The following is a 13,478-nucleotide window of genomic DNA, read 5'->3' on the forward strand; positions in this document are numbered from 1 at the left end:
TGATATTTCTGTGTTTGCAGGATGGACTGCATTCATCTACACTCTGTCAGGATCTGTCCATGTGGGTGAGTCTCCTCAGCTCAGACTCGTTGAACTCGTGTTTATGTAAGAAGTGTTTTTTATTGTAATGCTGAGGGAAAGGTTGATCTCTGAGGAACTCGTACGTTCTTTATTTCTGCACTCAGCTTGTTTGATCTCTCCATACCTTCCCTCCCTCTCTCCCTGCTGTTACTTCTACGTAACAAAAATGTGTGTGATCTCCGTCCAGCATTAACTTCTCCATCAGCCAACAGGGCCATGTGTTAACCTTTAGAGCTCCGTGGACTGTTAAATATCCTTCATCTGAGAGTCAGCCTCAGAGGAGAGATGATGGTGCTACTGTTCCTGAAACACGAGTGTGGAAAGTTGTAGCTCCGCCCTGATGGAAGAAGTCTGTTAAAGAGAAGGTCGTCCTGCGTCTGGATGACGTGCTATGATCGGGGAGTTCCCCTCGCATGAGAACAAACTGTTAGAAATAGGGAACTTGTTCCAGTTGCTTCAGTGTTGAAACCTATTGTTTCCAGTCAGGATTCCCCTTCTCCTTTTTATTAAAGGTCATCATGACTTCATTACGCTCCGTCGTTACACAGCAGGAGCTCAGTCTGGATGTAATGGCTGGCAGATGTTCTGATGAGAGAGAGAAAGAGAGAGAGAGAAAGATAGAGAGAGAGAGAGAGAGAGAGAGAGAGAGAGAGGCTGCTTAGATAAAATGAGATGACGTATAACATCCTAACATGACGTGTCGTCTGCTCAATCACTCACAGCTGAATCTGATGACAGCTGAAGCTTTTGAACTTTAGCACAGAAAGAGTTTCTGCAGCAAAGAACTACTTCAGGTCAGACTGTCTGAAACAGGCAGGCGCCTCTCTTCTGCTCATGGAGGTTTTATGATCCTCATATTATCAGAGCAGCAAGTTAAAGCTGGAGGAGTGAGTCAGCAGACAGAGAAACGTGCAGCGATCACTGAGGTCGATGAGGAGAAGCATTAATGATGCACATGCAATGACCATCGAGCTTCAACACATGGACCGTGTGGACGTCTTATAGCACCAGGTGAGGACGAGCAAAACAACACTTCCTGTTTAATGGTGCAGCTCAGGAACCGTCATCTGGATCAGCACCAAAGATCCTGAAGAGTAGAACCTGAGATGCATCAACGCGTCAGCAGACTTCAGTCTTCAGAACTTAGACGAACAGCAGCGAGCACTCAGAGGTGAAGCAGTGGAACAATCAGATATCTGCATAAATCCACACCAAGCATCCCGAGTGGGTTTGATATACTCAACTGTCCTGACGTGATGTGGACTGAAGAAGGTTCGCTTACGGTCCCACTGATGTCTGTTCACGTTTCTCTTCATCTCCTGTTTCTGAACGTGTTCCAGTTTCTGTCGTGATTCTGGTTCAGCTTCACGGTCCCCGACAGTCCTCACGTCTATAAACCGTCACGCTCTCTTTTAAAAGACAAGCGGTCTGATCATCTCAACTTTATCTCCAGAAAGAGTCTGTTAGATCATCAGAGAGCATGAATCCACTGGTGTGCAAACAAACAGGAAACACGTTCCTTTAAGAAGAAAACTGGTGAACAGCCAAGTCGTCCTGTAGCAGTCTAAGCCTACAGCAGCATAACTAGGGGCCGATCCGATGTGAGCCTGAGCCGGCTTAAAGCTTTAAACCTTCTCTTAGAGAATCTGCCCCCTGTAGAAGGGGCTGATCATTGAACACTACTTTTCGGGACTATAGGCAACTGAAGCAGGTCTGCACTCTGCGAGCTCAGGGCTGTGGACGAGGCAACGTGAACTCAACCACTGAGCTGAAAACAAGGACTTTAAATTGTAGTCTAAGCTGCAGAGAAGCTAATATGGGAGGACAAAGATCTCTTTCTCGTTCTTGAATCTTTAAGCAGCTGCAGAGTCTTAAAGGACTTATCTGAGCATCCTGATCTTAGTGAGTCACAACAGTCCAGCCTCCTGATTCAAACCAGACTCAGACGTTTCTCTCAACATGGACTCTGATCCCTCGTTTGTCTCCATCAGCCTGTGAACGGGGATCAGAGTCTTGGCTCCTGTGTTATGGAGGCTAAAGTGTCGTCAGACGTTATGACATGAACAAACTTGAGACCGGTCTTGTTTCAGGTCCAGACGAAGATCAGCAGCAGATCGAGCCTCATCACACCGCGGTGCTTGCAGATGGAGACTGTGTCAAGTTTGAAAACAAGGTGAGTCTTCAGCTTCTGATCATCAGACCCGTTAGGACTCATGTGTCTGCTGGACCGCTTTAATAACACATATGATCCTCCATATGAAGTCAGTCCCTCACGTGTGGACGCTGGTTTACTGTTAGACTTTAGTCGTCAGGTTTAAATCAGAGCGTTGTCTTTTAATGAAGTAAAATATTTAACATGTTGGAGAAGAAACTTCTTTGTGTCTGACAGATTTATCCGTGTGGATCCTGGTCCCTGGGTTTGAACCGTACAGATGACAGTCTGTCCACTTCAGACACACAGATAACGTCTCCTCCTCCTCCTCTCTCCTCCTCAGAGCTCGGAGGTTTCCCATTTTGTGCTGATTGCTGGAGAACCAATCAGAGAGCCTGTGGCGCAGCAGGGTACGTGGTTTCTGTCTTTCCTCTTTGCTCACTTGAATCTTGGACGGGTCTCAGTGGTCTCAGTGGTCTCAGAGGTCTCAGAGGTCTCAGTGGTCTCAGTGGTCTCAGAGGCCATGTGGTGTAAGACTTCTTGTGTCTGTCTGCCCTTCAGGTCCTTTTGTCATGACCACAGAAGAAGAGATCAGACAGGCCATCAGGGACTACAGGACGGGCACTAACGGCTTCGAGCGGGCCGTGAACTGGAGGTCAAAGATCCGAGACTCTCTCTGAGCGCCTCTGGGGAAATATTGACCTTATTATTATTTACAGATGTTTGTTTTCTTACAAACAGCTGACGTTTGTGGATGTGTGTGTATTCTCAGAGCTTGGGCTGTATGTGTTTTTACAGGACATCTCGCTCCATGTTTGTGGAAACTGGCTCCTCTGTTTGCAGCACAGCAGCAGCAGCAGCAGCAGCAGCAGCAGCAGCAGCAGCAGCAGCAGCAGCAGCAGCAGCAGCAGCAGCAGCGAAAGCAGCTGCCCTCCCTCTCCTTTAAAAATATAGATATTAGGAAACATGTGCTCTGCCTGCCCGTGTTAATTTAAGCTTTATTATGTTCCCCTCCTGTGTCTGTGCGCTGCAGCAGAGAGAGAGACCGGTGATGCACATGTTGTTGTCATGAAGAACACTGAGCTGATTCTAGGGAAGTTTAAATGTCCTCCGTGTATTGAATGTTTTATTATACTCATTAAAGATTTTATATTCATTGTATTGATTCAGCACAATAAATAAAGGAAGCCGTTTCTGAACAGATCACATAAATATCTTTGTGATCATTAAAAAACTTGTTCCAGGTAGAGATGCCAGAGCTACACAGAAATCATAAAATGATTAACTTCTTCTCCTTCTTCTTCTTATTCCTCAAGGATCATTATTTTCTCAGGTCTTAAATCAAACGTGCCTGGACAGACAGTGGGTGTGGTGTTGGTGGGACAGGGGTGGTGCTGGCATCTTATTTCCCCTCGCACTTAACCGCGGTCTGGATCACATTTAAAACACATGTTCCTGCTCTACGGCTGCGTGCGTTTTGGCAGCTGCAGACCCTGATCGGAGATTTAACTGATCACTGGTCAGACAGTCGTTTAGGGAGACAGGGGCACACAGCAACCAGCAGGGCTGACGGACAGCTCTCTGAACCTAGACCACATCTGAGAGGAAAACCGCAGGTTTTTCTGCATGGACTTACAAAAGCAGGATCTGAAGATCTGAGGACTCACTGAGGGGAAGTGAAACTGTAACCACAGAAATTAGCAGGAGAGGGACGCCAAGGGTCTGCAGACTTTAAGGAGGGGGAGAAAGGGAGGAGAGTTTGAGTGCTGAGGAACTGGTTCAAATACTCCAGCTAGAAGCCCTCAAGAGTCTCAAAGGACTTCAATCATTCGGACACAGAAAAGACGTCTCAAAGGAAATCTGGACTTTAGTCTTCTATTGAACTGGACCCGTTTGGTTCTGCTTTAAAGCCTCTGTAGACTCCTCCGTTTGGTGTGTCTGGATCTCTGTGACAGGTTACATCTGACTTAGACACACACACACACACACACACACACACACACACACACACACACACACACACACACACACACACACACACACACACACTACAGTGCAGCTGGAGTTTGTGTTGCACATTCAGGCACTGAGAGACTGAAGTGTGTGTGTGTGGTCTGAGGGACTCAACTGGTCAGGGGAGTCCAGGAAGCATTCAGCTCTGCTGAGTACTCAGAGGAAGCCAGCAAAGCGGAGGGATGAAGACGAGCTGGACTCTGTGCAGACTCACCTGCTTTGTGACTCTGGTGGTGGAGCTGAGCTGGATCCACGTTGGGCTCAGCCTGCACCGAGAGGCTGGAAGCCGGGTGAGTCTGCTGTAAAGATCTAAAGATGTGTTATGAGTTGATTGTGTGAGGACGGATCTGGTTCTTATTTCAGTAAAACTCAAACATGTTCTGAGTCTGTCGGTGCGTTCAGGGCTTGATGTGTGTTTTTTGGGTTATATCATTTTCCCTGTGTGCTCATTACATCACATGAAGGCTTCTGCTGTCAGTGCAGCTTGCTCACATGTTCCCCTTCAGTCCGCTGATACCTCGCCATCTTCATCATCATTATGTTTGCACTTTGATCCTGCTAACAGAGAGCATGTCTAATGATCGTGTCCTCATTAGACAGCATTTCACATTGTTGATTCTTTCATCCAGCTGTCCATCTTCTGCCCTGTTCTTTACCTCTTCCTGTCTTCTCTCTCTCTCTCTCTCTCTCTCTCTCTCTCTCTCTCTCTCTCTCTCTCTCTCTCTGTTTCCCATTAGTTGGTCCATCCCCTGGTAGAAGTCATGATGGGAAAACCTCCCTATTTTTTGTTGTTGTTCCTTTGATTTAAGTGGAAGCAGTTAGCCAGCCAATCTGCCCCGCCCTGAGTTCTGCAGCACACTGAACATATCAGAGTGTCACAGAGGAAATAAAGGAAACACTGTGCAGATGAGTTTAATGTTCCCCGACCATCTTCACTGACATGCTTTCCAAATGTGCTGAAACGTGACTCTCCTTCTCTCCGCTCTCCTGCTGAGTCTGATCTAATGTTCAGTGTGTTCAAACAGGACAAACCCTTGAAGCAGGACCTCATGTGAGTCCTGTTCCAGTATGTAATACTACAAGTAAAGACAATAAGATCAACAGAGAAACTCGTCTCTGCTTCCCTTTCCTTCTGATGTCATCGTGGGAACTTTGCCCTACTGCGGGAATATGACAGGTGCTTTCAGTTCCTCCCTAAATCAGAGCTCCGCTCCTCGTAACGGAGAGATGTCAAACATCATCTGATCCTTTAAACTACGCTCCAGTATGTCTGTGTACATACAGTACATTTCTGTCAGTGGATGGAACGACTACCTCCTCTTACACCTCGCTGCATGTCATCCTGTCCTCTCATACAGTAAGACGTACAGACTGAAGGTTCACAGACTGAAGGTTCAAAGACTGAGGGATCACCGATTGAAGGTTCACAGACTGAAGGATCATAGACTGAAGGTTCAAAGACTGAAGGATTACAGACTGAGGGATCACAGACTGAAGGATTACAGACTGAGGGATCACCGATTGAAGGTTCACAGACTGAAGGTTCACAGACTGAAGGATCACAGACTGAAGGATTACAGACTGAAAGATCACAGACTGAAGGTTCACAGACTAGGGATCATGGATTGAAGGATCACAGACTGAAGGATCACAGACTGAAGGTTCACAGACTGAAGGTTCACAGACTGAAGGTTCACAGGCTGAAGGATCATAGACTGAAGGTTCACAGACTGAAGGACCACAGACTGAAGGTTCACAGACTGAAGGTTCACAGACTAAAGGATCATAGACTGATGGTTCACAGACTGAAGGATCACAGACTCAAGGCTCACAGACTGAAGGATCACACACTGAAGGTTAACAGACTGAAGATTTACAGACTGAAGGATCACAGACTCAAGGCTCACAGACAAAGGGGTCACAGACGGAAGGTTCACAGACTGCTGATTCACAGACTGAAGGATCACAGACTGAAGGTTCACAGACTGAAGGATCACAGAATGAAGGTTTACAGACTGAAGGATCACAGACTGAAGGTTCACAGACTGAAGGTTTACAGACTGAAGGTTCACAGACTGAACGATCACCGACTGAAGGTTTACAGACTGAAGGTTCACAGACTGAGGGATCACAGACTGAAGGATCACAGACTGAAGGACCACAGACTGAAGGTTAACAGACTGAAGGTTCACAGATTGAAGGACCACAGACCGAAGGTTCACAGACTGAAGGATCACAGGCTGAAGGTTAACAGACTGAAGGATCATAGACTGAAGATTCACAGACTCAAGGATCACAGACTGAAGGTTCACAGATTGAAATATCATAGACTGAGGGATCACAGACTGAAGGATCACAGACTACAGGTTCACAGACTGAAGGTTCACAGACTGAAGGATCATAGACTGATGGTTCACAGACTGAAGGATCACAGACTCAAGGCTCACAGACTGAAGGATCACACACTGAAGGTTAACAGACTGAAGATTTACAGACTGAAGGATCACAGACTGAAGGATCACAGACTGAAGGACCACAGACTGAAGGTTAACAGACTGAAGGTTCACAGACTGAAGGACCACAGACTGAAGGTTCACAGACTGAAGGATCACAGACTGAAGGTTAACAGACTGAAGGATCATAGACTGAAGATTCACAGACTCAAGGATCACAGACTGAAGGTTCACAGACTGAAATATCATAGACTGAGGGATCACAGACTGAAGGATCACAGACTACAGGTTCACAGACTGAAGGTTCACAGCCTGAAGGATCATAGACTGAGGGATCACAGACTGAAGGTTCACAGACTGAGGGATCATAGACTGAAGGATCACAGACTGAAGGATCACAGACTGAAGGATCACAGACTGAATGTTCACAGACTGAAGGATCGCAGACTGAGGGATCACAGACTGAGGGATCACAGACTGAAGGATCACAGACTGAAGGTTCACAGACTGAGGGATCATAGACTGAAGGATCACAGACTGCAGGATCACAGACTGAAGGATCACAGACTGAAGGATCACAGACTGAACAAATGGGTGACGTCATGGAGACTACGTCCATTTATCACACAGTCTGTGATGCTGAATCATTGCACTGACTCTGATGTACATTGGAGCCAAAGATTGAGCATGAGATCTTGCTGATGGATCTGAAGGATTGACATCACCAGTCTCTGTCTGCAGGTTCCTCCTACCCGTCCTGCATTATTACACTTTCTGACCACAAACTAAAACGTTTATTTCCTATGATAACTTTATATTCTCTCCTATGTCTGAACGTGATCTGACTTTTTGCCAAATTCTGTTTTTTTTAACCTCCAATGACCTCTCGTCACTACTTTTCGCGTGGTGTGATTTTGACAGCTATTGTCTTGCCCATTTGTTCGTCATTGTCCCGTCTTCTCCTGCAGCGTGCACACAGACTTACTTGATTCTTGTTTTTAGCTCTTGTCTTGGTGTTCTGTCGCTGTTTCTCCTCTGCTCTTTTTATCTGGTGCGAAAATGTTGGTGAAGCGTTTGTCAACAGAGCTGTCAGTCATGATGTCACTTCCCCTCTTTTATCATCAGAGAACTAATAAAAACTGAACTCTGAAAAATAACACATGCACATAATTCAGCATGATAAAAACAAAGAGCTTTGGTCTGTTATAAAGGAGGAGGCAGGCTTTAACTATACTGCAGCCAGTCACCAGGGGGAGCTGTTGTGCTGTCAGAGTTTTTATTCAGTCTGTACTCAGAATCAGAAATGTGAGAATCCAGATGACTTTTGAGTTTAGGTCAGAGATTCAATATGGAGACCAAATAAAGCAAACAAAGATCGACCTGCAGTCAGTGGACTGGGAGAGCCATGGACTCAGAGATCTGTGGACTCAGAGAGTTGTGGACTCATGCTGCAAGAGAGTCTCATTGGTTCTCAGAGGCGTGACTGTTGTCCCTGATGTTCATGTAATTTACAGAAACCCTGTGGTGGTTTAAAGAGTCATTTGTGATCTCAGAGGATGTAACTGAGTGAACCTGTCTCTCTTTATTGTGCAGGTTTTGAAGCAGTGGGAGAGGAAGGTGCGCTCGGCATCCAGCCTGGACGAGCTGCTGATGCTGGCTGATTTTCCAGACTGGAAGTTGTGGAAGTGTCGGATGAGGCTGCAGCAGCCGGAGACTCTCTCTTCTCCACCATCAGCAGGCTCCCATCGCTCCACGCGCTACGCCGCTGAGTCCTTCAGCCTGGAGATCCTGAAAGGTCTGATAAAGAGTTTGTCACATGTCAGTCTGTGTAAGTTTACAGGTTCTGATCTTTGTGTTTCTTCATTCAGCCATAGATGAGGAGTGGCAGAAGACTCAGTGCATGCCGAGGGAAACCTGTGTGGACGTGGCCAAAGAGCTGGGCACTGAACCCTCCATGTTCTTCAAGCCTCCGTGTGTGTCTGTCCACAGGTTCGTTTAACATAAACAGATGAGACACTCAAAGACATGACACCAATAAATATCAATCAACAAATAACAGCTGGATTATTAATCTAACAGCTGATTACTGTGTGAGGAGTAGAAAGTGTATGTTCAGAGTTTGTTGACCTCTTACCATCCTTTAGGGAAAGTTTATGTTGTGGTTGATGAATTAGAATTAATTTATCTCTTCTGTGTACGTAAAATACTTAGTCAGTGCTTTGCCACACACTTTGCCTCTTTATTCAGATGTGACTTTGTGTCCTGCTGACAGATGTGGAGGCTGCTGTAATCAGGAGGGCCTGACCTGCAGAAACACAACCCTCGAATACGTGAATAAAACTGTGAGTGAGCATGACTCTCTGACGAACACAAACACACGAATAAGTGACTAAAACTGTGAGTGAGCATGACTCTGGGACTAACACAAACACGCAAATACGCAAACAAAACTGTGAGTGAGCATGAATCTGGCTTACACAAACACACAAATACACGAATAATACTGAGTGAGCATGACTCTGTGACTAACACAAACACACGAATACACGAATAATACTGTGAGTGAGCATGACTCTGTGACGAACACAAACACACGAATACGTGAACGAAACTGTGAGTGAGCATTACTCTGATTAAGACAAAAACACGAATACGTGAATAAAACTGTGAGTGAGCATGACTGTGATGTACACAAACACATGAATACAACAAAATTGTGAGTGAGCATGACTCTGACTAACACAAACACGTAAAAACATGAATAAAACTGTGAGTGAGCATGACTGTGACGTACACAAACACATATAAACATGAATAAAACTGTGAGTGAGCATGACTCTGACTAAAACAAACACATAAAAACATGAATAAAACTGTGAGTGAGCATGACTGTGACGTACACAAACACATATAAACATGAATAAAACTGTGAGTGAGCATGACTCTGACTAACACAAACACATAAAACTGTGAGTGAGCATGACTCTGACTAACACAAACACAAAATCATGATTAAAACTGTGAGTGAGCATGACTGACTAACACAAACACATAAAAACATGAATAAAACTGTGAGTGAGCATGACTCTGACTAAAACAAACACATAAAAACATGAATAAAACTGTGAGTGAGCATGACTCTGACTAACACAAACACATAAAACTGTGAGTGAACATGACTCTGACTAACAAACACAAAATCATGAATAAAACTGTGAGTGAGCATGACTCTGACTAACACAAACACATAAAAACATGAATAAAACTGTGAGTGAGCATGACTTTGACGTACACAAACACACAAAAACATGAATAAAACTGTGAGTGAGCATGACTGACTAACACAAACACACAAAAACATGAATAAAACTGTGAGTGAGCATGACTCTGACTAACACAAACACAGAAAAACATGAATACAACTGTGAGTGAGCATGAGTCTGACTAACACAAACACATAAAATCATGAATAAAACTGTGAGTGAGCATGACTCTGACTAACACAAACACACAAAAACATGAATAAAACTGAGTGAGCATGACTGACTAACACAAACACATAAAACTGTGAGTGAGCATGACTCTGACTAACACAAACACATAAAACTGTGAGTGAGCATGACTCTGACTAACACAAACACACAAAAACATGAATAAAACTGTGAGTGAGCATGACTCTGACTAACACAAACACACAAAAACATGAATAAAACTGTGAGTGAGCATGACTCTGACTAACACAAACACATAAAACTGTGAGTGAGCATGACTCTGACTAACACAAACATATAAAACTGTGAGTGAGCATGACTCTGACTAACACAAACACACAAAAACATGAATAAAACTGTGAGTGAGCATGACTCTGACTAACACAAACACACAAAAACATGAATAAAACTGTGAGTGAGCATGACTCTGACTAACACAAACACATAAAACTGAGTGAGCATGACTCTGACTAACACAAACACATAAAATCATGAATAAAACTGTGAGTGAGCATGACTCTGACTAACACAAACACACAAAAACATGAATAAAACTGAGTGAGCATGACTGACTAACACAAACACATAAAACTGTGAGTGAGCATGACTCTGACTAACACAAACACATAAAACTGTGAGTGAGCATGACTCTGACTAACACAAACACACAAAAACATGAATAAAACTGTGAGTGAGCATGACTCTGACTAACACAAACACACAAAAACATGAATAAAACTGTGAGTGAGCATGACTCTGACTAACACAAACACATAAAACTGTGAGTGAGCATGACTCTGACTAACACAAACATATAAAACTGTGAGTGAGCATGACTCTGACTAACACAAACACACAAAAACATGAATAAAACTGAGTGAGCATGACTCTGTGACCAACACAAACACATGAATACGTGAACGAAACTGTGAGTGAGCATGACTCTGTGACAACCCCACTCTGAGGTTTAGAGTTTAACAACAGCAACTAGAGTTTCCAGTTATCTCACACCAACATATGTGTGTTTTTGTGTGCATGTTTGTTTTTGTGTGTGTGTTTCAGGTCCTCAGTGTGATTCCCTTTAAGTTTGTCCCAGAGCCCGTGCTGATTAAAGTAGTTAACCACACAGAGTGCCGGTGCATGGAGCCGGCTATAATACGGCGTAATGCTCAACCAGGCAGCAGCAGCAGCGGGTGAGTCCTTTGTTTTTTTCATGGATATGATTAATAAATAGGATCAATAAATAGGATCAATAAATATGGTTAATAAATATGATTTTAAAAAATGTTTATTAGATGTTTGATTTCACTTCTTCTTTGTGTGGTCTGTTGGCAGCTGCTCTCCGATGAGCCAGCTGTCAGACGCAGAGGACTCCAGGAGACTCTGTGCCAGCGGCTTGATTTGGGATTGTTCAGCAGACAGATGCATCCCTTACCCGTCCAGTACACCAGGTGTGTATCTGTGTGAGAGTAGCTGTTAGCATTATAACCTATTATTCAAAGCATGAACATCATGTTTTTTGTGAACACTAACACTTTTTATAATATGAGTATTGACAGAGCTGTTAGATTTGTTTAAGTACTGAAACTGTCCCAGTGTTGAACAGAGAGCTTAAAAGCTCCTCATGTTAACGTCTCTGTGTGGATTCATCCAGCAGTCTGTGAACAGAGATTTCAGTCTTTTCAGGATGCATTCTTTAATTCCTGTTAAACACCATTATCATTCTGATTCTGATTCTTATTGGTAATCTGTCAGGATAAACTCACCTGTTGGTTCTCTGCATGCAGCCCTGTCTTTGTGAGAACCCAGGCCTGACAGCAGACGTTGTTGTGCTTCAGTTTAACTTGAGCGCCCGTGGTTCTGACCTGTTCTCAGAGTTTCCTCTCAGCTCTTGGATGCCCGACTGTGAGATCGACGTTGACCGCTGCGACTGTGTTCAACGAGCTGCAACGACTCCACAGCCGAGATATCGCTGTCATCTCAACTCCTCCATCTGTGCCCACAGACATCAACATTTCGATCCGAACTCGTGCAGGTGAAGCTTTAATTAGTCTGTGTGTTGAAAACAGATCTGATCTTTATTTTAAGCTGAAAGATGATTCCTTCTGAATCAACATGCTGAGTTCAGGTTCATGTGGAGTCAGAGAGGAACACACTTTGTGACACGTTGACGGATTCAGACTTCATTGACCCTCCTCTTTGATTCACAGCTGCAGGTGGCCGAAGTAGAAAACCACCGTGGACATAGATCCAGACAACCTGCTCTCCGAGGACGATGGGATGTTTGGAGGCAGAGAACAAAGGCTCATAATTTATTTACAGTCCTATTTATGCAGATCACCTTCACTAATCAGATGATATTAACTCACAATGTTACTGATTGTTTTAAACGCAGACTAAATGTGCCGATCGATTTGTAAAGTTTATTGATTTGTACATTTGTTCTTTGTGCACTGAACATGTAGTTTATATTAAAGAGTATTTTTATACAATCTGAACCTCTTTGGTATTTTTTTTAATAAATTCACTTCCCTCCATGTTTCCTGATCATCCTCATGATTATCTGCTGACCTTCTTTGTATCCAGCTGTGGAGAGGGATTTAAACTCATCCTGATTATAAACCTTCAGGAGTCACAGGAGCTGAAGTCTAAAGTCCTGTGAGGGCATGGGGACCCTCTCAGTCCTGATCCTCAGACCTCACTTCATTTAAAGTCTATTAGAATGATTGATCCTCTTAGAAGAGTTCCTGTTTTATTGTTTAACAGCAGTTAGAGAGAGGACGGGTTTGTTCAAATGAAACACTTTTCAATTCAAACTTGTGTGTGTCCATGTTCTCCTTCGCTCTCTGATTCATCTTTACTGCTGAGATCCATTCGTTTCAGAAGTCACGCACAAAATGAAGAAACTCCTCGAGTGATCGGGAGGTCTGATTGATCACAGAGTGGATAAGCTGATTCTGGACTCTAAGAGAAATGTGTTCCCTGAAGAAGAAGAAGAAGAAGAAGAAGAAGAAGAAGAAGAAGAAGAAGAAGAAGAAGAAGAAGAAGAAGAAGACTCAATAAAGGAAAACCTCATGGAGCTTTACAGAAACCTAAGAACTGGAAGAAGATTTGTTTTCAAGAGAGACACTGCGCCCATGCTCTGCGACCCAGCGGGAGAGGAAATACCTTCAGTCCAACACCGTCCTCAAGCGCCTCGGACTCAACGTGCATCTCTGAGACAATGAAGAAAGTGAACCATGATGCTTTATGCCGGATATATGACTTTAATAAAAGGAATAATAATAA

General features: G+C 44.0%; 2 protein-coding genes across 7 annotated transcripts in view; both read left to right on the top strand.

Annotated features, from left to right (window-relative positions):
• pir (pirin) overlaps positions 1–3,439 on the top strand; it is a 9,971-nt gene extending 6,532 nt beyond the window's left edge. For 3 of the 5 annotated variants that reach the window (XM_034680212.1, XM_034680211.1, XM_034680213.1), the window contains 5 exons: positions 21–65; positions 2,172–2,254; positions 2,577–2,643; positions 2,795–2,888; positions 3,032–3,439. In XM_034680212.1, coding sequence (XP_034536103.1) covers positions 21–65; positions 2,172–2,254; positions 2,577–2,643; positions 2,795–2,888; positions 3,032–3,179 — 437 coding nt within the window. In that variant the 3' untranslated portion in view covers positions 3,180–3,439. Of the gene's footprint in view, positions 1–20; positions 66–2,171; positions 2,255–2,576; positions 2,644–2,794 lie in introns of all 5 variants that reach the window. The other 2 variants (XM_034680214.1, XM_034680215.1) reach the window with 2 other exon arrangements.
• A 279-nt stretch (positions 3,440–3,718) lies between these two features.
• On the top strand, positions 3,719–12,682 carry vegfd (vascular endothelial growth factor D). Of its 2 annotated transcripts, none has more exons than XM_034680557.1 (8): positions 3,719–4,536; positions 8,293–8,494; positions 8,568–8,688; positions 8,972–9,041; positions 11,253–11,383; positions 11,526–11,641; positions 12,066–12,225; positions 12,401–12,682. In XM_034680557.1, exons 1-8 carry the CDS (start codon positions 4,429–4,431, stop codon positions 12,417–12,419), a joined length of 927 nt encoding a protein of 308 aa, XP_034536448.1. In that variant the 5' UTR covers positions 3,719–4,428; the 3' UTR covers positions 12,420–12,682. The 2 variants fall into 2 exon arrangements, with proteins under 2 accessions (XP_034536448.1, XP_034536447.1); XM_034680556.1 differs by lacking the exon at positions 3,719–4,536 and adding an exon at positions 7,996–8,202.
• Positions 12,683–13,478: the final 796 nt, after the last annotated feature.

Source organism: Notolabrus celidotus, chromosome 3 (assembly GCF_009762535.1).
Source record: "Notolabrus celidotus isolate fNotCel1 chromosome 3, fNotCel1.pri, whole genome shotgun sequence".
Taxonomy (NCBI): Eukaryota; Metazoa; Chordata; class Actinopteri; order Labriformes; family Labridae; genus Notolabrus; species Notolabrus celidotus.

Coding starts and splice junctions, on each gene's coding strand:
- vegfd (XM_034680556.1), top strand. CDS start 8,017: ATGACTTTTGAGTTTAGGTCAGAGATTCAATATGGAGACCAAATAAAG. Junction 8,203..8,292: donor CTGTTGTCCCTGATGTTCAT/GTAATTTACAGA, acceptor TTTATTGTGCAG/GTTTTGAAGCAGTGGGAGAG. Junction 11,384..11,525: donor CCAGGCAGCAGCAGCAGCGG/GTGAGTCCTTTG, acceptor GTCTGTTGGCAG/CTGCTCTCCGATGAGCCAGC.